Raw genomic sequence first — 26,258 nt, forward strand, 5'->3', positions numbered from 1 at the left:
TCCTTTTTGGAGGTAAAAAATTATTTTGCTCCTTTGGAACAGGATTTTAATCCTTTAACATTACCGCAACATTTCCCCCCGTTGGTACCTTCTTCTAGTAGGCTACATCTGAACCATTAACCCCTCGTAAAAGGAAGTTTTCTGCTATTGTAACTAGCCCACCCTGAAAACCATGTAGACCAGGTTTCGATAGTAGTAACTACATGAATTTGATAAGGGACCCTCCACGAGACCAACAATCTATTCCGGCAATCAGATCTCAGTTACTTTCTAACTCTGGGAATGTACCCCAAATTCATAGTTCTACTAGTACAGACCAAGTCCGTTCTGGGAACTGTGTTCCTGAGGCTTCTGTCTCTAAGAAGGGTGAATCTTCTAATGTACGCATTCAGTCTGAGGGGAAATTTCAAGAATTATCGAAAACATTTGACTTCATAATGAATCAAATGGGACATGATGTTCAGTGGCGTCATTTACTTAAAGTTTTACACGATGAAGTTATTGCTCTATTAACACATCACAAAAAATGAGAATTTTGCAGTGGAACTGTCGGAGTATTTTAAACAAGAAACTCGAGTTAATTCAGATTATACAAATTTTTTATCCACAAATCGTTATCCTTAGTGAAACATGGCTCAAACGAAACTATCACTTCCGAGTCACTGGTTTCAATGTCATACGTTTAGATGGTTATGTTGCGAATGGTGTGTGTATCCTTATTAAAAATAGTATCGATTTCCAAGTCAGAGAGATCAAATATGAAATTCCCAATGTTCAAACAATCGCAATTACTATCAATAATTTAACCGTCGTTTCCTTATATTGTCCTCCTAAAATTAGACCGACATATGACCAATGGAAGAATTTCTTCGCACAATTCCACACGTCCACTATTATTGGGGGCGATTACAATGCCCATAATCCAATTTGGGGAAGTGTTTCTTGCTGCAAAAAAGGCCGGGATATCGAGAACATCATAAATAAATCCCCTCTTACAATTTTGAATGATGGATCACCAACACGGATCACTGCGTCCAATACTCATCCCAGTGCTGTCGATCTGACTATTGCAACTATTGATTTGGCTCATAAGCTTTTGTGGCAAACAGGGAATGATACCCACCAAAGTGATCATTTTCCTATTTTTATTACTATCACATCAACCGAGCTCCGAAAGCCAAAAAAATTTCCGAAGAGTGTACGACAAATGAAACATATGGATACTTCCTTATTTCAAAGGTATATTCAGGATAACTTGTCCATTGTCGATAACGACGGGAATAATGATCGATACCAGACATTACTAAATATTATAACGCTGTATTTAGACACGTACCATCCACCTGAAATTAAATACCCGTCTCAATATTCCCCACACGTTCGTTGGTGGGATGAAGAATGTTCGGCATGTGTACAGCGTCGAAAAAATGCTTTAAGGAAATTCCGGCATGACGGGACAATGGCGTCTTATCTTCAATACAAGCAAATAGCCGCCCAGATCCAAAAATTATTCAATGAGAAACGACGATTGGCTTGGAAAATGTTCACAACTTCATTAAATAGGCAAACTCCTCTTCAAGACGTCTGGTCTGCAATTCGAAATTTATGCAACTCCAACCGCAATAATCCACCCCATAACGACTGGGATAGTACGACTCTCCTTCAATTTTATCAAACTCTAACTCCTGATTATGTCGTACCTCAGCTCCAATATCCGATAACGGGTATTACGCATAAATTTCAAACCTTGCTGCGACCAATAATCCCATCAGAATTCGATGTTGCTTTATATCATACGAAAACCACTTCCCCAGGAATGGATTATATATCCTATCATATGCTTAAAAGTTTACCCCCACATATCTTGGAATTTGATACTATACCTATGGAGTGGAACTATTTCGTATTAGTACCTATCAAGAAACCTGGTAAACCGAAATATGATCCAACTAGTTACAGAGGAATTTGTCTAAGTTCTTGTATTCGGAAACTGTTTCAAAAGATCTTACTCAACAGAATAATGTGGGCTCTAGAATATTATGACTTACTACCGAAGTACCAGTTTGCATTCCTCAAAGACCGCAGCACGACAGATGCTTTGAACATCTTATTAGTCGATATATTGTTAGCAAAATCCAGAAAACAACACGTTATGGCTGCCTTTTCAGATATTAAAGGTGCTTATGACAATGTTCATATTCCCATCCTACTCCAGAAACTAAGTACTATGGATCTTCCTTCCATGTTGCTTAATATCTTAGGACAATTATATACGTATCGATGCGTAAGTCTCCCTCAAATCGCTCATCAAAGCAATTGCCGCTCTGTATCCGTTGGGCTTCCACAAGGGGACATTTTAAGTCCGATTATGTATATGTTGTATACTGCGGATCTTGAAAAGGAAATTGTAAAAACGGCTCGGATACTGCAATATGCCGATGATATAGTAATTTACTGCACTCAAAATACCATAGAAGAATGTCGTCTTACTCTAGAGAAGACTTTAATAGTCCTGCAGACGTGGATGATACAAAATGGTTTAGAGTTAGCACCGGCAAAAAGTTCAATTCTCATATTTACCCACAAACGTATATATGATAAGTCTCCCATTAGATGCGGTGAACAGGAAATCTCCGTCAAAGAAACCGTTAAGTATCTAGGGGTAACGATTGATAATAAACTATCGTGGAAAAATCATATTGCAGAGATCTGTCGCAAAACGGAACAAAAGCTACATGTATTAAGATCCTTAACGAACAGAACCTGGGGAGCTGACCCAGCTACCCTTTTAACTGTATATAAAAACATTATCAGGTCTGTTTTTGACTATGGTAGTCAGTTTATAGATATGGCTTCGTTGGATCAAAAACAGCGATTAGACAAAGTACAGTACAAAGCTGCTCGACTGATTACAGGTTCAATGAATTCGACTCCTACAAATGCTTTACTAGCTGAAATTACCGAACCACCGTTACATTTACGACGCAAACATGTAGCTACTAAATATCTTCTCAAGAAAATGGCCCGATATCATCATCCGATTCTTCCCAAGCTGCAGTTATCTGAATATTTTGGAAATGGACCTGTAGTACAACACAAATATCCGGCACTCCTGTGGGCTTATGTTCAGTTTATATATTTACGACCTCACGTTGTTCAAACAAGAACTCACCCTAAGTACTCTATCGTGTTTCCTGCGACTATACAGCTACCTAATATCATACGTACAAAATTCGATGATTCCAGTATCTCCGAGAATTTAAACAGACTGATAGCAACTAAGTCATTCAAAATTATTATAGATCAATATAATCAATACATTCCATTTTATACTGATGGATCAAAACATCAAGACACATCCGACGTAGGAGCTGCTTTTTATTCCCCTCTGCTGCAATTATCCAAACAATTCATCTTACCCCAATACGCATCCATCTACACAGCTGAAATATTTGCAGTTCGTCAAGTGTTAATATATATTAAACACTCTACGATCCAAAAGGCCCTCATCTGTACAGATTCTCTCAGTGTTCTTCAAGCATTAGAAAATCCTACAAAGGCGGACAATTGGTATATAGAAAATCTAAGACAACTATTGTATGATCTAACTATACTAAATCGTTCCGTATTATTTACATGGGTACCAGGACATTCTGGCATAACAGGCAATTGAAATAACATGCAATAACAGGCAATGTCATGGCCGATAAACTGGCCAATGAGGCAGCTGATGGACAAGGCCTACGCTACCATATTGCACTCCCACACAATGATGTATGGACAATTTGTCAGAAATTTCTCCGAGAAAAGTGGAACGAACATTGGCGTCAATCTGCACAATTTAAAGGTAAACATTTCTACTAGTCAAAATAACATTGCTATTAAACCATGGTTCGCAAAAGGAAAGTACACTCGACGTCATATCACTACTCTAGTCAGACTTCGCTTGAATCATGCCTGTACACCGGAACATCTGTATCGTTTAAAGATTAAGGAAAACAACTTGTGTAATTGTGGTCACTATGTCGGCACTATAAATCATATCTTGTTTCAATGTGAGAAATATCTCCGACAGCAACAACATCTCATTTCCACTTTACTATCACTCGGATTTCAACTTCCTCTCACTATTTCTTGTTTAGTATAACATCCGACAGTTCGCTTAGCTGAGTTACTGACTAACTTTTTTCACGCATATAATATCCTGATTTAATCTGGACGATCCTGCCTCCTTTATTTGTGATCTGGTCATGTTTGTCTATAGTAGTAAATCGCCGTGATAGATCACACTGGCGTGAAGATGTAGAACCCTGTGTCCCCGTGCTAAACCCCTGCAACCTAACACATGTCAACTTGTTCTGTTGTACATATCTGTAGTATTAGACGCCTCGAATATTCCTCATGTCTCTTTCCTACACAACCTCTCCCAATACACTAGTTAGTGTGTACTTCCGTTTCCCACTATCCTCAAATCTATCCCTTTTTGTAACAGAAACTTTGATTGGTGAAGTTTAAAACAACCCAGTGACTGGACGTAGTGCGCTGCGCAGAGTGCAAGGACAAACAAAAAAGAAGAAGAACAAGAAGACTGTATTCCGAGACGTCAGTAACAAACATTCATTTTTTTTCAATTTCTTTTAAACATACGGTAATTAGGTTAATATTTCTTCCCAGTTATTGATGATTTTACATTACATTACTGACGAGTTTATAAAATAAAACTTTAATAGCATTGGATAATAATTATCTTGACTGCTTGGATAAAAGTTTTCATCCCATGCCCGGACACTTATGACGTAGTAGTAAGATAAGAGTCTAGCGATGACAACTGAGACATCGTAAATAATTCGGCTGAATAATTCTGTGGAAATCTGCGTTATCGTCTTGGATTTCACTTCGTGAGCAATAACACAGGAGCCGGCCCCATGGTGTAGGGGTAGCATGCTTGCCTCTTACACGGAGGCCTCGGGTTCATTTCACAGCCGGGTCAGGGAATTTTACCTGTATCTGAGGGCTGGTTCGAGGTCCATTCAACCTACCTAGCCGGTATTTCCTGGCGATGTTGCCGATAAGCGATAACTTACAGCCTTACGTATTTCAAATGGGAACTCATAATATGTAGGGGGTGAATAAATAGTACACTGTCTCGCGACCACGTTGTCAAACTGCCGATAGCCTACCGGTAAGCATAATATGTAGGTGGTGAATAAATAGTACACTGTCTCGCGACCACGTTGTCAAACTGCCGATAGTCTACCGGTAAGCCATGCGTCGTACATATACCGGTATTATTTATTTATACGTTGTGCAACATGTCGCAAACGTGACTGTGTTGCCAAATTGCCCATAAACCATACACGTATTTAAATTGCGCATTCATGTGCAATTTACGTTGCAGTTCCATTTACCTTTTAACCAGATTAGTGAACAAAATTTGGACGTGCGACGATTATGTAATTATTAAAGTCCGATTTTTGTATTTAAAATAAAGGATGCGACGATTACGCGGTGGCGAGGATTATGCCATGAAATACGGTATTTATTGATCAAATAAGTTAAAATTAACATGGGATAAACTAAAACAAATTATTTTATTATATGAGAATTGCTTGAACTGAAAAGAAATTACACTATGGGAAAAAAATTTAAATATTGTTAAGATACTAAGTGTTTTTCAAAAGTAAAATGTTGTTTCAAAACATTTTCAGATCACTTCACAACACGACTGAATTATCACTATTTGCAGTTGGCCACTTCAATATCTCCTTGTAAAAAGAGATGAGAGTCTTCTCCTTGAACGAATTTCATCAATTTCCATATTGTACCGGTAACGGCGGTACGAAACTAAGTCCCCGTAATGGAAATTTAAAAACTTACGCGTTACGCTCCGGCCCGGCAGCGAAAGACTGACTGACCAGCGAGCAACAGCTGTGTGAGTGTGACATAGACTGAGTGACGTCACACGCCTGCCACACTGCAACACACAGAGCCTAGACTGGTGTGGAATGTTCCTCGAGCTTCTATGGATAATAACTTTCGCCATAATAATAATTAAACAAATTTAACCATATCATCGTGCAGCCAGATCCTTTATCTACGTTCCTGCAAAGTTTCACGTAAATCCGACATGAGACAACGAAGTTATGGAACGAGATGTGAAGGCACGGATCAGATAAAAATACAGTACTGTTTCGCTTAGCAGAGCAGTGTGTGACCAGCGTGTGTATGTGCACACATGGCAGTGGAATTCGTGCAGTCGGTTTGCGAGGACCGCGATATAGCGTGAAGCGGCCGTCATACTACGAGTCCGTGGACTTTAACTCAATCGCGACGAGTATGAACTTGTACGAGTTTCTTTCAACTGTGAGTGATAAACTTCTGCTCCAACGGGGCGTGATATAAATTGTGCTTCATCTGAACATCATCAAGTGACTGTTTATTCTACACGAGTGTTTAAGACTTGTGAATATTTTTCAAGTACTCGTAATTTAAAGTTTAATGTTGTGGACAGGATTTGGAACAGTTTGCTCCTTACAAAGTACTGAATACTTCAAGTTAACGAGACTGTGCTTTAATTCAGAATTACTCGAATTGCAAGCATGACTGCGTCACTAATTTACCATTTCATGAACTGTGTAAATATTTGTAGGTAATGAACTGTAGACTGTGTGTGTGAACTGTGCATTTCAATTCTACGAACATTCAGCTGTGCGTTTCGATTCTATGAACAGTCGAACCAAGGGCTATTGATGCATGATTAATTTCGTTTTATTTTATTTTTATGTCATTACCAATGCGTGAAGCCTCCGTGGCTCAGGCGGCAGCGCGTCGGCCTCTCACCGCTGGATACCGTGGTTCAAATCCCGGTCGCTCCATGTGAGATTTGTGCTGGACAAAGCGGAGGCGGGACAGGTTTTTCTCTGGGTACTCCGGTTTTCCCTGTCATATTTCATTCCAGCAACACTCTCCATTCTCATTTCATAGCATCTATCATTCATTAATACATCACTTTGGGAGTGGCGACCCCATCGTACTAACAGCCTATATCTGCTTCATTCATTCCATCCCTGACCCGGTCAATGACTGGAAAACAGGTTGTAGGTTTTCATTTTTCATTTTCACCAATGCGTGAACAAGTCTGAATTCACGAGTGAAACATCCTTATTTTTTTCAGTGCAATTGATTACATTGAGTGCTGCTTCAAACTAACAACTAAGTCGTGTGGCATAACTTCACATTATGCCAAGTGCCACAAACTTTGACTATTTTAAAATTCGACGATAAGTTTCGAGTAGACTTACATTTTATGAATGTTAAACTTATATACTCATTCAAGTTTAATGACCTTCTTTTTCATTTCAAATGATTGAGGATTTAACACGGAATAGATTTCTACCGTATGATAGACCTTCAAACATACATTCTCACGTGTCATGAACCTTGTTAAAACCAGTGATAAACCTTTCTCTCATCTGTGCAGAAGCAGTTTTTTGCATTAACTCGCCCCAAGGCGTAACAGTGTTCATTCACGTTCGTCATTTACGTGGTCTGTCTCAACGCCCTTCATAAGCACCGTATGGATCTTCTAGTCGTCGAATGGATCTTCTAGAACTTCCATCGAGGGACAAATGTTGGTCCACTGGTATGGAAGGGAGAGGAGCTGCCGGAATCCAAGGACGTCGCCAGCCCTAGGACGGGGAATACTTCTACTATATCTGCTGTACAGAGGTGACATGGTTTTGAACTTATTAATAAATTCAGAAAAAAATTTGAAAGATTTTCTTCTAAACACACCCTTCTACAAATTGGTACATGCCCTGCGTTTCTCGTGCTTGCCAAAGTACCACATTTACTATTACAATATATCTTTGATTTTATTTTTGTTTATCTTCACCTTTCCTTCTTTGTAAACTCTGTTTAAGGTCTTAGGAAATTCTGGTACTGTATCTTATTTTTTTACGAGATTAAAGGAATGATTAACACAACCATTTATAAAGTAGAGGCAGTTACTATTCCAGATTTTGTTGAGTCACACACGCATTGTTTAAACAGTGATACACATAATCTTTGCTTCTCATTGTGGGGTACATCCCTGTGTACCGTTTCTCTAAACACTATGTTTTTACTGTAATAACAAGTGTCATAGCTAGTCTCAGTCACCACCTTATGGTGGAGAAAGGAAGTATGTCACTGACATAATTCCTTTCCCTTCACGATGATGAAAACTGGTATAGATTTTCTCCTCTCAGAATATGATACACATAACTCCTTTCAACACAGGACAATGTGGCTTGGTCAAATTAATAATAATTATTTGCAAAAATATGAAAAAGTGCAAAAAGTGACTTAGTTCCCTTCTTGGGGTCAATGACCTAGATGTTAGGCACCTTTAAACAACAAACATCAGTTCCCTTCTCTACTGACTGATTCAATTATATAATTATGATTTATATAATTCATCAGCTCCATAAACATATGAATAGTTCCCCAGATATTAATTTATTCTTAGATTGTACCACCACTGTTTTAATTTTGAAGAATATCATGAAGTATCTAAAGCAGTTTAAGAAATGGATGAGGAGGGCAATTCCATCTATTAGAAAATACAAAGAAGATCGATCCATGTTTGAATCCCAATCTCATCCCTTCCATTCTTCTTCCCCACTTTCATTGTCAAGACAAAGCAATTAAAATGCAAGGTAATTCTTCATGGATTTTAAATCTCAAAGCAACTCTCAAATATTCCTATGCAATTTTCGCTATCGAAAGTCATGAAAGCACAATGGTTTTATGTAGCATTGTATCGTCTATTGGTAGTAATTAAAAATAATTACACTTCCAAATCAAATAAAACAGCATTCAAAAAAGGCACAATCCAATTATCTGAAAGGATCCACCTGTTCCCATTTAGGGTTTCCCACATGGCCTTTTAATTCTTGTAAGTCTTCTCAGAGCTCCAATATTTTTATTCAAATTCCAACACAAATTACAAGCTTTTAACATTATGTAATAATGAAAGATGAAAAGAAAAGACTATATTTATTAATGCTATTTCACTTAATATGTTTACTAACTAGTTTTGACGAAGTCAGTCTGTAGTTCTCTGCGATGGATGATGTTGTTGGAATTGTTGTCAACATACTCCAATGTACGTCGCCGGTAATCAGATTTAGCTCCACCACGCCCCGTTACATTCCAAATTGGATGAGTCATATCAGCTCTGGTAGGAGAAGCTGGTACTTGAAGCATAGCCCGTCCAATTGGATCTTCCCGGATAGGACGAAATCCTGAATTCATCCCAAGAGCTAAAACAACAAACAATGAAAGAGGAGGAGGGAAGAAAATAAAACTCCAAGAACTTCATTACCATAATATATTAAATCTACATTTCCATAAATAAACAACAACTAAACAAGAAACAAACAAAAATACACTCGAAGTCCCCTATTGCACAAATTGTTTGACTGTAATAACTTTATATCATAATCCAGGTATGTCCAACTTGCAATCTGTATTAATAGTTGTAAGTTAAACAAAAAATTGTTTCAAAATGAAAGCAATTCTGTTTGGAATAAGATGAGCCTACAAGAGCATGACATCTTTTTTCAAAATCTCTACTGAACTGTTTCCAGCACATGCATTAGTTAATTTTTAATTTTACTGTCCAGGCAGATCATGAACTTCTTATTAGTCAATCAGGATTACCAACCATAAAAAGCCACAAATCCAACAAGGAAGAAGTTCAACACCTCTATGCTTGAACTTGATAGTGTTGCAACAGAATATCAGAACTCTGTTCTAGAACAACTAACTCACAATCCAATCAACACAAAGGATGTAGAATGTGAATGGGCCACGTTTCAAAAAGAAAGTCATTGGCTATGAGGAAAGGAAGAGACAAGACTGGTTTGATAATAACAATGAAGAAATCTTGAACGTCATTAAGGCTATACGGGATGCCTATCTATCTGTTTCTCAAGATCCATCCTCCAGAGAGAAGAAAATGCGTTTTGAAGAACTAAAACAGAAGTGTCAGTGTGAAATCAGGGAAATAAAGAACAACTGGTGGCAGTAAAAAGCCAAGGAACTACAGAATTTCTCAGATATCAGGGACTTATGTAACTTTTACGCAGGACTGAAAGAGCTGTATGGTCCTATCTGCTCATCATAAGGAACTCTGAAAGCTGCTGATAATACCACCATTCTTACAGACAAACAGGACATCTCAAAACGATGGAAAGAGCACTTCAGCACACTCTTTAACCATAATTCTGCTGCTGCTGAAGATTTTCTTCTACATGTTCCTCAACATACTCCCCAACCCTGGATGGATACTCCTCTAAACTTCCAAGAGTTTATCAAAGCTCTCAACGGAATGAAAACAGGGAAGGCTCCAGGATCAGATAACATTCCTCTTGAACTCATTCAAAGTGGAGGCTCACCTCTAAAAACCAGGCTTTTCTATCTTATTCTTCTAGTCTGGGAAACCAAATAAGTTCCTGCTGCCATGAAAAAACTCCAGAAGAGTTACAGTCTTCAAGAAAGGTGATTGCAGTCAGTATCTGTGGAAACCACCATGGTACATCCCTGCTCTCCATAGCTGGAAAAATATTTGCTAGAATCTTAATTAATCTACCTTAGGTTGTTTCTGAGAGGTTACTACTTGAATCTCAGAGTGGGTTTCGTGCCTCTCGTGGTACAATTGACATGATCTTCTGCGCAAGACAACTTCAGGAGAAGCACAGAGAACAAATGACACCTCTATCTTAGTGTTCTATGACCTTGAAAAGGCCTTCGATACGGTTCCTTGAAACGCTATGTAGATGGTTTTGTGGCATTTTTGATGTCCCAAGCATTCTGTTGGTCTGATCCAAGCTCTTCATGATGGTATGGTTTCAGGTACTGTATCAGAATATCTCAGAAGAATTTCCAATCACAAATGGACTCGAGGAGCAAAGATGTGTATTTGCACCTACACTTTTCGCCCTGTACCTGGCAGCTATGCTTTATGAGACAACACCTGCAAACAACACAGGTGTGGAAATTAAATATTGGTATAACGGACGGCTTTTCGACAAGGCCAGACTTCGCTCCAAAAGATTAACCTATTCCACCCGAGTCACAGAATTGCAATATGCGGATGACAATGCTTCTCCAGCCCACACACCAGAAGAGCTTAAGCAATCTGTCATCTGCTTCAACAGAGCTTATGAACATTTTGGCCTGACTGTCAACATTCACCGGGCGAGTTGGCCGTGCGGTTAGGGGCGCGCAGCTGTGAGCTTGCATCCGAGAGACAGTGGGTTTGAACCCCACTGTCAGCAGCCCTGAACATGGTTTACCGTGGTTTCCCATTTTTACGCCAGGCAAATGCTGGGGCTGTACCGTAATTAAGGCCACGGCCGTTTCCTTCCCATTCCTGGGCCTTTCCTGTCCCATCATCACCACAAGACCTATCTGTGTCGGTGTGACGAAAAGCAAATAGCAAAAAAAAAAAAAAAAATCAACATTCAGAAGACCAAAGTGCTTACTCAGCCTGCTCCTGGAACTCCCCCCGAGATTTTTATAAATCTGGCACAGCTCTGGAAAGGGTGCAGCATTCTCGTACCTTGGGAGTATTCTCTCAATGCACTGTACCTCTGAGAAGGACATGGAAAACAGAATACAGGCTGCTCATGTGGCCTTTGAACGTCTCTCACATAGTGTACTGCAGAACAAAGATCTAAATATCCGCACGAAAATAATGGTGTACCAAGCTGTTATTTCTACGTTACTCTACAGGTGTGAAACCTGGACCCCATATCACTGGGACATTAAGAAACCAGAATGCTTTCATCAACAAAAACTTAGATCCATCATGAACATCAAATGGGATGACTATACCGCTAAAAGAGCAGTTCTCGAGAAAGCAAACCTGAACAGTATTGAAGCCACCATCGTTGGTCATTGGCTTAGATGGGCAGGCCATATCTATCGTATGAATGACAGCAGACTCCCTCGGCAAATCCTGTATGGTTAACTCAGCACTGGCAAGAGGACTCGTGGTGCTCCCCTGAAGCGATATAAAGACAACTTAAGTCGGCCATGAAAAGAGTAGATATAAATCCAAATACTTGGCATACTCTCGCATTGGATCGCTCTCGCTGGCGTACTACCGTCTCAGCTGCAGTTGCACAGTTTGAGCAGGAACATCGACGAAAGGAAGAGGATACTCGCCGGAGAAAGAAACTACGTCAAGTACCGCCACGTCCCCCAATTTCCATCGGCTGCAACATATGTGGTCGCATGTTTTATGTAAGAACTGGTCTGATAAGCCATCAGTGCCACCTTCATCGTGTGGACTAAGAATTACGAAACTGCAGGCGAGAAATGAAAACTCTGATATGAGCATCGACTAACATGCGCGACAGACAGTCAGCCACAATCTTGTCTCTTTCCCTTACATGCATGACGGTAAATTTCTAAGACGGCAGGCGAAGAATACAACGAGCTGTTCTCCCTAACTTCTTCACATTTGCGTTCATCCAGGACAGAGCTTGATTGTTGGTGTGTACCCAGAAATGACTGTGATCGAGGTAAGAATGGAATTTCTCAACATCGAGGACAATGGCTAGACATTCCTTAAGTAATTAATTTCAGATCTCTGAAACATCTTGCAAAAATATGCAATAGGAGCCAAAACGTCGTTCTCTAATCTCTGGTTCAGCACAGCTAAGACAGCAATATCGCTGGCATTGCATTGAAGAACGAAATCACGGTTGAAATCAGGACTGTGTAGCACGAGAGCTCTGCAAAGCGTCTTTAAGATTGCAGAAGGCCTGTTCTTAAACATCACCCCAACAGAAATGGGTATTTCTTTTTCTTCTTTCTTTGAAGAATTCAACGGAGCCAAAATATCAGAAATATTGGGGATGAATCTGCTGTAAAACCCAACCATGCCAAGAAGATTCTTAGGTCTAGGAAACTCAAGGACAGTCTTTACTCTCTCTGGATTTACTGAGATGCCAGAGCTGGAGATGACATGCCCTAAGAATTTGATTTGCCTGGCACACAAGGACATTCTGTCGGAGTTGACCGTGAACACAGGTTTCTTTAGAGAGAAACTCATGAAGATGAGCTACGTGTTCTTCGAAGGTGTCGGAGAACAAAACGACGTCGACTAGGTGCGAAAACAGGCAGGTAAACTTAAAATCTCCAGAGACCAAAACGAGTATGCGGCTCAGTGCCTGACTACCAATAGAGATACTCATGGGCACTTTATATAAAAATGATATAGGCCTAAAGGGATAGCAAAAGCAGTGAATTCCTGACAACCAGGGTCAAGGGGAATATGAAAGTACTGTACCAATACGCTATCACTAAAGTGAAAATATAAAGGAGATCGGAACAAAAACAATGGTTGGCGGCAACATCAAACAGAGTAAATGAACATGAAACATCACTGAAACACAGACTAACATCATAGCAGAAGGCATGGAATCACGAGGGCTATGTAAATGACTTCAACACAGGATCTGAATTGTTAAAAAACAAGAAAGACTTTGGAATCACTTTTTACTGAGAGAAACACGTAAGCTAAGAGGAAAACATATCATATAAGATCATTAGGATAAATCAAGGAAACACATTTAAGAGAAGACTGATGAGGAATTCTAACCAAACAGCTTATAAACAGCGAGAAATACGGGAAGAAAATCCAATATTTCAAGAAAAGAAAGAAACTGAACTGTGACTTTGGGGAAAAACAAGAGCGCTACATGCAACTTTAGGCAATCCATTATAAGAAAAAGCTGAACCAACTACTTAATATTCATTAGCCAAGAGAATTTAGAGTCAATAATCAGAAAGTATATATATATTTTTATCACAAATAGTTGGAGAAATTAGAATCTAAATGAACAGCATCAACATGTATTATGTTGCCACTGATGCTTTCACGGCTCGTACTTATAGACACGATACTGTATAGGCTTCTGGGCTTATGCCGTGTCAAGGAAATAACGTGAAATTCTTTATGTTTTGCAAAGAACTGTGTTCTGCGTTATCAGAAGAAAATCTTGACTGTCCATGAGAAAGGCTTCTTAAACAATGACTTTTTAAATTTAGGTGTATCATGTATTATGTCATTCGAATTGTATCTTATGATTTCATGAACGGGCTTGACACCACAGTCTTTCTAAGACGTGGGAGTGGATTGCCCAAGATTACATAATTTGGCTCAAGATGACCGATCTTAACCGGAGATGACATTCGGATGACCAGCTACCAGCCGCAAGGATCGCACGTAGCAGCTGAGAAGACACCATCTCAGAAGGGTGAAGGAAGCGAGATAAGTTTGTTTTCAAAATTTGATATATTATTAGGTAGAGAATTATTACAATAGCTCAGCTGCAAGTGACATATAACCTATGTGCCAAACATGACCTACAGAGCTAACCTATTCCATGTAAACTTACGAATGATGATTGTGCTAGTGAATATGTATATTGGTGTGGCAAGCGACATTGTTATAAACAAATTCCAATCTCAGCCATAGTTTTGTTAATGCCATAAGAGAGTGCGTAACGTACAGATTTAAGATCCCAAATCATATGGAAGGGCTATGTTGTTTTAATTCAAATAGTTTTTGGAAGAATACATGCTGTAGGAAATTTAGATGGATTCTAGGAGATAATAATATTGATAGACAGGACGATGGCTGTATAATACAGTACAAAGAAGAGATGGATCCTATGTGAACTATGGGCAAGTGTAGAAGCAATAACATTGAGGGAAGTTAAATGTTATGAAGAAAGAGGTTATTAACACATTGGAGATGCCGCCCGTAGAAACTACGGGCACGCGAATTCATTGCTGCTGACGGAGCTCGGAGAATCTACGGGCATGATTTCACTGTAGCTAAAAAATTGTATTTGCCGTTTCAGCGAGCTGTGACTTCAATAAGATACTGCTGAATGCTTCTATAGGCATAAAATATACTATTTATGAGCACAAGTCGAGAGCTCTTCTTTCAAAGCATTGATAACACAGCCACGTTCCTACATAACCTAAGGCTGCGTCATCGTTGACTCTCAGCTGTGAAATGGGCGGGAAAGTACGTACGGTGCATGCGGTCGGGAAGAGGGTGTGTTCGAGAGGCAGGCTTGTTTGCGTAATTCTTGTGAATATTTAGCATGTCTAATTCAAGTGTACGAAATTTTGACAACGAATCCATAATGGATGTTCTTATGGAAGACACGATTTCTGAAAATGAGCATAAGGATAACAATTACACACTAAGTAAACATGAAGATTCTGGAACTTCAGGTTAATAAAGGTAGAAAATGAGCTCATTTCAAATTGTTGTGAAGTGTAACATAGTTTTACATTGCTTCCTTGAAGTGGGTTCTGTAATACTATTTTATACCACTTCCTAAAAATGTGGGCGTTTCCCGCGTACTTGCAGCAACTCGATGCAACACCGTCATCAAACAAGGAACAGTGGGAATTCAAATTCCTTGTTGTAAACCAGAATACCCGTGTCAATTGACTAATTACGTTAGAATCTGCATTAGTGTGTTTCAGTAGATGTGCCCACAAAGTCAAATTTCGAAATATTAACCGAACTGGCATCCATAGCTGCGTCAGATTTTTTTTCGTTTGTAAAACATGTTATTTTCATAAATTTATATTTTAAAATTGCTGCACTATTATGATAATTAAAACTCATTTTTGTGTAGAAGAAAGTGTGATCTTTCTATGCAATCCAAAAGTTGTTATAATCAAGGCTTACCCTAGCATTGAAAAATTTTCACAAACCATTAAAAATCCCCATTCAAATATGGCCGTCTCCAATGTGTTAAGAAGATTTGATATGAGAAAAGCATTGACTACGAAGTGATAGAGTTGAATTGAATAAATATGGAAATGTAAGAGGTACGGAGGTGCACAAATCAGTAATTGTGAGGAAAGAAGAAGTAATTGTGATATTAAATGCCACACGAGAGTAGGATCATATTGGATAGTTATTGTATGGTAAGGTTTATATCGAGAAGAGAGTGAATGATCACAGCGTATTCCAATCTTAACCCTTTACCCTCATTTTGTTCTGAACACTCCTGTCTCTCCAGCTCCATTGAAAAATCTGCTTGCAGGGGAGTAAAATACAGCACAAATATATGAACAGCATATTTATAAAAATCAAATAAAGCAAACACAAAATAAATATATTACAAGTATAATACAATATTCAGGAACAATTTTCAGCATTTTTAAGCCTGAAATTATCTCAGTCAGTCACTTTTTATCTGTAACTGTGCTTTGTGTGGAACTTCTCAAAGCACTCTCCAGGATGTAATCCAGGTTTTTTTGTACAAGTATTGCAGAAAAACACAGTCTCACGTCGTCCCCCCTTCAGTTTACAGTCACTGAAAACTGCACAGACTTTAGTTCTCCTCTGTGGATGAGAATAAATGAAGTGGGGACGACCATTTAGCCGTTCTTCGTGATCAGAAGTGGATGGCCGACTGCGCTCGCGCGAGTCCTTGTTCCGTACATCTCCAACCAACTGCTTTATCAGTTCCCTTCTGTACTGTCTGTGTTTCACTTGACTGTTTTGGCTTTTGTACAGAAGAAAACTGTTAATTACTGCTACCTCTAACAGCCAAAAGAACATTTTACGCCACCATTTCACTGACCTTCTAGTAAAGCCATAAGCGGATGAAAAGTGATCTGCCAGAACTACCCCACCCATGTACTTATTGTATTCACATACAACTTTTGGTTTCTGGATCACTTCATTTTGTTTTCCCTTCATATTTCTTACTACCTCCTGGCTTGAATTATTGTGGTAGGTGCTCATGTTTGTCTTTCCATAGTAAGAGAAGAACCCTGACATCTTTCCAATATGAATGCACTTCATGTTCTGCCATGGTTTTCACAGTTTTCTTAGCAGAAGTTGGTAACCCCTTCCTGTTCAACATTACCATTCCAGTGTAAGATGGTACCCAAGTTTTAGAGCTCCACCACTAAGTCATATCCTGTGTAAAACCTGTCTGTAAATACATGGAAACCTGTTGCACCATTTGTGCTGATCAAAAGTTTATCACACAGATGTAAGACAATCCGAGATGTAAATGACAGATGAGGTCGAGGAAGACAACTTCTTGTAGTGGCCCCATAGTATGGCTGAAGTGCTACAACATACCCTGTTTCAGAATCAGCTAAAACAAATATTCTGAAGCCCCATTTTGTTGACTTTTGTGGATTGTAGCACTTGAATATAATTCTTCCTTTGAAACCCACTGCACTTTCATCTCTACTGATGTTACGACCTGGTACATAGAACTCCCTAAATTTACAATCCAAATATTCCACTACGTTTCGGATTCTTGCTCCTCTACTAAATCACTGCACTTGCCCTACAGGTTGACAAACATGTAACATCCAGAATATTTGCATAAACCTCTTCCGGGGGAACACATCTTTATAAAATGGACACTTATCTAACCAATCTTTGGAAAAATAGTCTTGTAATTCAGGCTTACTGTTCACTGCCATATTTAGGATTACACCTAAAAATGCTTTGAATTCAGGAAGAGTAACATCTACCCACAACCTCCAGATAGACTCACGTCTGAGCAGCGTAACCTTTTGAATGTTGACACTGTCATACCGGTTAGTCTCTCATACAATTTTCGATAGTAAATCGTCAGTCATGAATAATTGGAAAAAGTCAAGTTCACTCTTAGGTTTAGTCCCTTGCGGTGGCTTATAACCTGACGTACTTGTAAATTGGATTCTTTTGAAATCGAAGTCCGTGTCACGGTATTCCCTCCAGCCATCAGTAGAGGTAACAGCACTGCCAGTTAGCATAATTTTCTCAATATCAGGATCTTCATCACTAAACTCATACTATCAATCAAATAATCAATTCAGAAATAACAGAAATAGAGTAAATTATCAAAGAAGTACGACTTTTTGGGTAACCAGAGGGTCCCGGGTTCGATTTCCAGCCAGGTCTGGAATTTTAACCTTCACTGGTTAATTCCAATGGCCCAGGGGCTGGGTGTTTGTGCTGTCCCCAACATCCCTGCAACTCACAAACCACACATAACACTACCTCCACCACATAAGACGCAGTTACGCACACATGGTAGATGCCGCTCACCCTGATCGGAGGGTCTGCCTTACTAGGGCTGCACGCGGCTAGAAATAGCCACACAAAATTATTATTATCGAAGAAGAAGAAGAAGACCCATAAATAGGGGAAGACAAGTCGATAATTACGAAGAGAGAGAATATAGAAATAGGCAATATATTCAAGACCTAAGGGAAGAAAACCAGGAAAAGGAGAAGTGAAAAAACACTATTAAAGATCAAAATATAAATGGAGATATTGCAGGAGCAGAGAGCTTAGAGTTGCAGTCGTACAAGCAAAAGGAAAGGGAAGATCAAAGATTAAACCGAAATGCCCAATCTTCCAATACAGGTTCACAGAATAAAAACTCCAATTTTAGAATAGAAGAAGAAATGTATAATATGATGGATAAATCAAATAACAAAATTGAATGATGGTTAATTTCACAAATCGAATCATGGGAGATGAATCCAGACAAATTAGTTGAAAATACCATCCGTAAAGAAAGGGCAGAAATTCATTGTCGTTATTATGGACATATTTTCAAAATTTCTCTCGTTACGACCGATCCAAAGAGCTAACACCAAACAAGTGCTGAGAGCAATAGTACAAGGGGTGATACCTAAAATGGGTAGACCAAAGAAAGTATTAACAGATATAGATATCCAGTTCACATCAATCAAGTTCCAAGAGGCAATGCACGAGATGAAAAGCAAACACGTACTCTGTTCAGTAAGACATCAATCGGCCAATCCGGTTGAACGATGTATGAAAGAAATTTCAAAATTCTGTAGAATTTATTGTCCCAAGTACCACTGGAAGTGGATAAATGTTATTAGTACAACAGAAGAAAGCATCAATAACACTGTTCATGAATCAACTAGGCAGATACCTAGTGTTGTACACCTGAGTCAATATCTGAGAAGACCATGGAATAAGATATTAGGAGAGACAAATGAACCGAAGCGCAGCAGCGGGGAAATTTATCAAATGGTGAAAGAGTAGTTGGAAAAACAGTCTAAAAGAAGATTAAAGAGCATTCTAAATAAGAAGTTCCATCCATTGTTCATCTATTTGATGGCCCATATATCATTAGAAAGTACTAGGGAACAATGCATACATAGCTGAGCATATGAATGGTACATATAGGAACGTATATAATGCAGCAAACCTGAAGCTATGCTATGCAGAAGATCACGAATGAAATGAAAATAATATTATAGAAGTTCGAATTGAGGCAATGATGTAAATTCAGGACAATGAAAAGTCCCATTTAAATGAAAAGAAATAATATAAATAAATATACTGTAAGCAATATACTTATTTATTTAAGGCAGAGGAAGATAATGTGCCGTTCCACTGTCCTGACTGCTAATACACACAGTCAAGATGTTTACTATTTACCGCGAATGAAATTATATAGTATGCATTAAAACATCAGGGAAATACAAAGTTATACGATACACATGCAATTCGAATCATAGTGGCCATGACAGAGACAAAATGTATCTTTTAAATTGTTAGCAACAACACTTGGAACAAGAGAGAATTGAATTTAGAGGGCTGGACATAACGAGTTTTGCAGCAGTTTTGTATAGATAAAAGATACTTGCAGCAGTATATGGAATAGAGTGTACAGATTTATGATGAAAGTGTTTTATTAGCTACACTTGAAAATATTACACTATGAAAATAGCATAAATAGAACTAATTTTAAGGTTAGGATATAATGTTTTGATATCTAATCCCTGCTCCTTGATTTAATGATTACATCAAGAAATCATCACTCATTCAAAACGTTTTATAAGTTCTTTAAAATTTTGTACAGTTAGATTAACAATCCGTTATTGTCCTCAACAAAATCTCCCACATCAATGTCATAGTCTGGCATTTCACTGTTTAAATTTTGGTGCTGGTCAAACAGTGCCTTGTTGAACGTGAGGTCATTGTTCCTTATCCACTCTTTCCCGTAATGTTTGGTCAGCAATGTGTGCAGATTGTTGAGCTTTTCTTTCTTAAGAGGAACCTCTTCCTCCACTGGTACTGACACAATAGCAGAAAAGAGTTCCCCACGCTTCAATATGCTTTTTGCTTCCACCACAATGGCTGTTATAGTTTACTTCACCTCTTATCCCACAGTTGCCTGATTTTGTTCATGTAAGTATGATCCTCTCTCAGAGTTCTATGACATAAGGAGCTTTGCTGCATAACACACGCTGGATATAACGACTTCTGCAGCAGTTCCGTTATTTGTCACCTTCAAATGTATGGATTAAATTGCCTTTGCTCATGCATTACATTACTGGATTGTGTATTTTGATGAGCTGCATACAATGGCAGCAATAACTCAATTTGAGAAAAAAAATGGACATAACGCGGTTTGCAACTAGACATCCTAATTGAATTCATCCAGAAAGATAGAAGAAAGGAAAGGAAGAAGGTATTGAACGGACCTGACTTGTACGAAAAAGGTTTTGTTAGGAAGCATATATTAAGAACCACAATCATAGAGAAGATACCATTGAATTAAACTATGTAAAGTCAAGTCAGACATTTTGGTAGTCTGTATAATAACTTAAGACATAGATATTTATCTAAGCCAATATGAAACAATACTGCAATGCAAGAAGGCTTTGCATTTGACAAAATGTTTTCATTAATGTTGTCTTTGAATCTGTATTTCCTAAATGCACAAAAGACCGACATGATGGACCTGTAAATCGAGAATGGGGTTGACGACCAGAGGAGACCAGCCAACTTGACGGGCAGATGAGAGCATGATTCCCGCAGTAGAGAGTCCAGATGACCAAGCCCATAACATCAAAGGAGGACCAGTGCAGCTGATGGTGTAGCTGGACCAACACCAATCCCGGCAGACGAATACAGAATAAGATAAGTTGTCAGAATATTATCAAGTGAGTTTTATATTTTCTTTGTATAATGTAGACTGTGTTTATTTGTTTGGAGTGTAATAGGTCGTTATATCCTAATAATATAATTCAATATCGAGCAGTTTCTCGCGAGTGATCTAAAATGTGATATGTTTAGGAAGGTGATAGGTAGTTTTCAGCATGAATAATGTTTATCTCAAGATAGGGAAGTGACCATATAATAGTATAATATTATGTCAACGATATCAGTTAATCGTAATAAACCACGCCATTAATGAAAGAGTATATGATGATTAATAGTGACATGTAGGACATCAGGTTCATAAAGATAAATCAGTTATTGCCATTAATAAAGCAGAGGAGGTTAGATATGGATGCATATGTATAAATAAGGAACGTATTGGCAGAAATGAAAGATAGATATTGATCCTCGGAATGAATTGAATTATGCATTACTGTGAATTAAATAAGAAATATTGACATGTGGTGCAGTCAAAATATAAAGAGAAATATGAGGAAGGAAGTGCGAGATGGTAGAATATTGATATATGAAGGAAAGAATTGATGAATTGTGATAATGATGCGAAGAAATAAGAGGAAGGATTTCTATATTAATAAAAAGAGTAGTTTAGTGGTGCAGATGCAGATCATTGGCAGATATTGTGGTGGTAATGATGTTTACACAACGAATAATCCATATCGCATAACAAATGGCAACATGATACGGTATTTACGAGCTATTGATAAGGCTTGATCATCAAAATAAATCCTGATACCCATGAGTTTCACTCAAATGGTGATTTCAATAAATTCATACTACTGAAGTGGCATAAGGTTATCATAGCTAATATAACAGGCTATTAGTGACATGAATAGTCTATGTCTTCTTAATAATATTTTATGACTGATAATGACTTAGAATTTCCATCCATGGTATTCCCTATAAACCTACACAAGAATGACTGGATTTTATGAAATTATATACTAGAGTTGCAATTTAATCATGAAGCTACCATAATTATTTAGGACAAGTTCACTCATTTCCAAAGTAGATACTGAATGTATTGGTGATTATTAGCAATTTAGTAGATAGTAATTGATATGTAGCCAATGAATGCTACACAGGGATGAAACTAACCTTATTCTGTATGCCTCTAATTTAAAGAAAACATCTAAAAGCATTCGTTCTTATCAAGAAGTGAGTTCATGATCAAATGAGACACATTTCTGTTAAGAAGATTAATTAATTAATTAATTCAAATGATTCCAATCCATGCAGATTTGTAAAAATGTGATCCATTTTATGTTATCATGAGATGTTAAAGCAAAGTTGAGTTAACTACCCTTTCAATGAATATTATGACAATTCCTATGATGAAAAAATATTGTTGAACAAATAATTTTGAAGATAATATTTCAATTCCATAATTAATTTCAAACTTTAAGTAAACCTTATATTTTAATTTATCCATCATATTTATTGTCTTGAATAAATGATAGTAAGATATAATTTATTATCATTTATAGATTATCGGTATAGTATGAAAGTTATGATTATGGCAGCATTAATATATAAAACTGTCACCGTAATTGACAAGCGATAGAGACGTCTGTCAGATTTAACTTGAACGAACGAAAGTGTTCCGTTGAGCATTTCTCTCTGGATTCACGTTAAAAATTATATATTATTTGTTGCAAACCCTAAGATACCTACCGACCCTAACGGTGGATTTTTCCTTAACGCCAAGAGACTTAGACTTGGTAATCGGCACAGTAGTGATGAAGTGAATGCTTTGGTATTTGCAGATGATGTGGTGATTTGGGGAAAGGGAGAAAAGGAAGTACAAAGAACACTGGATGTTTGGAATGAAAATCTGAAGGACTTTGCAAAGGTATTTAGCAAAAAAGAAAACTGTAGTCATGCACTGTGGAAAAAAGAAAAAGAGAAGCCAAGTGAACATAGACGGAGAATGGTTAGAGAATGTAGAACAGTTTACATATCTGGGTAGCATTATTAAAGGAAGTAATGAAATCAACCCTGAAATTAATAACAGACTAAGTAAAGGTACAACATTTTATTATGAAGCCAGAAAGCTTTTATGGGATGACAAAGTACCCAAGAGAACAAAATTACCACTATATAAGCAGTATTTCATACCAATTGTAACATACGGACCAGAAACGCTGGTAACTAGTAAGAGACAAGACAGTAAGATCCAAGCAGTAGAAACAAAATTTTTAAGAACGTTAGTTAAAAAGACAAGAAGGGATCAAATTCAAAATATTAAAATCAGAAAATATACAGAAAGCAAGACTGAGATGGTTCAGACATGTAAAAAGAATGGAAAAGGAACGGGTAGCAAGAAGGGAATTGGAAAAAGAAGTTAAGGGAAAGAGACCAGCTCGAAGACCAAGAAGAAGGTGGATGGATCAGATTTGGACGGACATTAGAGAAGCTGGATTAGATGTCGCAGAAGTAATGGAGCAGGAAAAGTGGAAGGACAGAAAGGAGTGGAGGAGGCTTGTTAACCACATCTGGGCGACTGAAGTGGGACGTTGATGATGATGACTAAATGAGAGATGGAACCAATATCAAGAATTAAAAGTCCAAATTGAGAAAGCACAGGCGGCATTCCATCGGATGAAGAAAGTATTATGCAATCTGAACATAAACCTTCCTCTTAGAACCTGAGTCCTGAAGTATTATGTCTTCTCCACTTCGTATTATAGTGCAGAGGCTTGGACACTAGCAGCCATAATATTTAAAAGGTTAAATGCCTTTGAGCTCTGGTGTTATCATCATATGCTCAGAATATCTTGGTTGAATCACGTAACAAATGATGTGGTTATGCAACGCATGAGAAAACAATTAGAAATAACAAAGACCATCAAAGAAAGGAAGACAGCACACTTTGGTCACTTTCTGCATAACGAAAAATATCAACAGCTTATACTTCAAGGAAAAGTAAATGGAAAAAGAGGCCTTGGGTAACGACACATTTCCAAAACCTCCGCCAATGGTCCAATTCATTATCAGCTGGCTTATTTAAAGCAGCTGTTAGTAGGGAGACCTGGAGAAGATTGATCACCAATGTCCACTGAGGATAAGGCACTTTCAGAAGAAACAATGTGACACTGTAAAAGCCCAGTTTACCGAGCTCGATAGCTGCACTCGCTTAAGTGCGGCCAGTATCCAGTATTCGGGAGATAGTAGGTTCGAACCCCACTGTCGGCAGCCCCGAAGATAGTTTTCCGTGGTTTCCCATTTTCACACCAGGCAAATGCTGGGGCTGTACTTTAATTAAGGCCACGGCCGCTTCCTTCCCACTCCTAGCCCTTCCCTGTCCCATTGTCGCCGTAAGACCTATCTGTGTCGGTGCGACGTAAAGCAACTAGCAAAAAAAGCCCAGTTATGAATTAAAATGGCCTAAACATACATTTTCTTAAATCATACAGTTAAAGGTAAATTATATTACAAATTTTATTTCATGAGAAATGAAACACAAGCAAAATACAGAATTTGAAAGGTTCCAGAACACAACTGGTTACTATCTTCAAAAAACACAACAACATAAAATAATAATTACTCTTCAAGTATACATACGAGTACCGGAAGGTGGAGTCTCTTCCCCTCCCTCAGGCTCCCCTCTTCCTTCCACTTCTATTTCCGAACGGGCTGTATCATCAGACCGTGCCACACTTCCTGTGTCATCTGTATCTACTTCTGTCATGCGTTCTGAGTCTGAGGCCAGGACATCTGTGCTCCAAGCTTCTGATGCTGTCTCAGACACATCTAACAACTGGAATATGGGAAATTATAAAAATGTAAGCAAGTACCTCGAAAACAGGTTGGGTATTTAACACTGGGAATACAGGAAAATCTCAATAAATGAAAATCTGCTAATTTAGATTATCATAAGTCAAAGAATTTGTAGTTCTCAAAAATGTAATATTCTGGTTTTGTTTAAAATGATTCAAAGAACATACATATATACATTATGCCCAGTTTGCAAGCTTCAGTGAATAACTAAGCATCTCCACTAATCTCTATTTGCCACTAGCTCTGTGGCCTTGTTTACTTCCTCACTTCCTGCTTTAAAATCATTAAAACCTGAGTAAAACCACCAATTCTTTGACCTGCCCTCCATGGGTGTGCATTATTCTCCTAGGTAACCTATCCTCTTCCATTTGCATCACATGACTCCCACACATGATGGCAGTTCATATGCACAGCTTCCATTGACAAATTCATTCCTCAGCCTTTATCTTCTCATTGTGAGTACCCTACTGCCATTGTTCCCATATGCTTATAACAGCAATTATTCTAGTTACTTTTATGTCTTTTACTTCCATCCTAAGTCCATCCATCTTTCACTTCCAGTAAGTAAAATTAGTCTGCAAATATGAGTGATGAAAGGATAATTTTGTTTGTGAGCTCACTTCTTTCCTACTAAATTTTGCTGTCAACCATGTATTACCTGTGAACATCTGGATTTTTATACTGATCAATGAAGTCTAAGTAGTAGTTTTAATCCTTCTGTTCCCTTACTAATAGATAGGTTTTTTCCCCAACCAGAGGGTATCATGCTTAAAATCTATGCTTATTACTTCTCAAGACATTTCATAGCCACCTTCCCACCATAATTCAACATTTCAGGTCTAATTTCATCTATTCCTGTTGCTTTATGATACTGAAAGAATTTAACATTTTCTCTTCTTTCACCCAATGACAGACTGCACTGAAAGTTTACAAGTGAATTATTTTGGAGCTCGAAAATATTTCCTCATTCTCTTTCCCTCCAATACCTTTTTTTTTTTTTTTTTTTAATTTTGAGAAAAAAGAAGGAATCTTATGAGGAGTATTCTCTCAATTAGCACCAAACTCCACTGCATAAACTACACAACTTCAAAAACAATTTTATTTATTCTAATAATTCACATTCAGCTTAGTTCCAAAAAGGAACCTTTTAAAGATGTGATAAACAACAATGGCAAAGAGAAGGAGCAGACAGAAATTGTACATAATTTCACAAAGCCTACTGTAAAGTAGCATTCATAGCTCAGGAGTAACATAGTATAATTTCAAGTCTGCAGAGATATGTGATTTACTAACTGCAGAACTACGCTGTGAAAAATGACCCAGAGTTTTTTATCAGAAAAAAGGTTGGAAAAAACCATTGATGATGGCATTCAAGTGAATGAAAGAAGAAAGAGATGGTACTAAATAGTTTCACTAACTACTGTTGATG

The 26,258-nt window shown here is 38.0% G+C and overlaps 1 protein-coding gene across 5 annotated transcripts in view; it reads right to left on the reverse strand.

The window, feature by feature from the left end:
• The window catches only part of Gapvd1 (GTPase activating protein and VPS9 domains 1), a 674,762-nt gene that overhangs the window by 272,708 nt on the left and 375,796 nt on the right, over window positions 1-26,258 (reverse strand). For 4 of the 5 annotated variants that reach the window (XM_067138086.2, XM_067138085.2, XM_067138087.2 and 1 more), the window contains 2 exons: window positions 24,614-24,809; window positions 9,075-9,305 (listed from right to left, as the gene is read on the reverse strand). In XM_067138086.2, coding sequence (XP_066994187.2) covers window positions 9,075-9,305; window positions 24,614-24,809 — 427 coding nt within the window. The remainder of the gene's footprint in view (window positions 1-9,074; window positions 9,306-24,613; window positions 24,810-26,258) is intronic. The other variant, XM_067138089.2, reaches the window with a different exon arrangement.

This window comes from Anabrus simplex, chromosome 1 (genome assembly GCF_040414725.1).
Source record: "Anabrus simplex isolate iqAnaSimp1 chromosome 1, ASM4041472v1, whole genome shotgun sequence".
Taxonomy (NCBI): domain Eukaryota; kingdom Metazoa; phylum Arthropoda; class Insecta; order Orthoptera; family Tettigoniidae; genus Anabrus; species Anabrus simplex.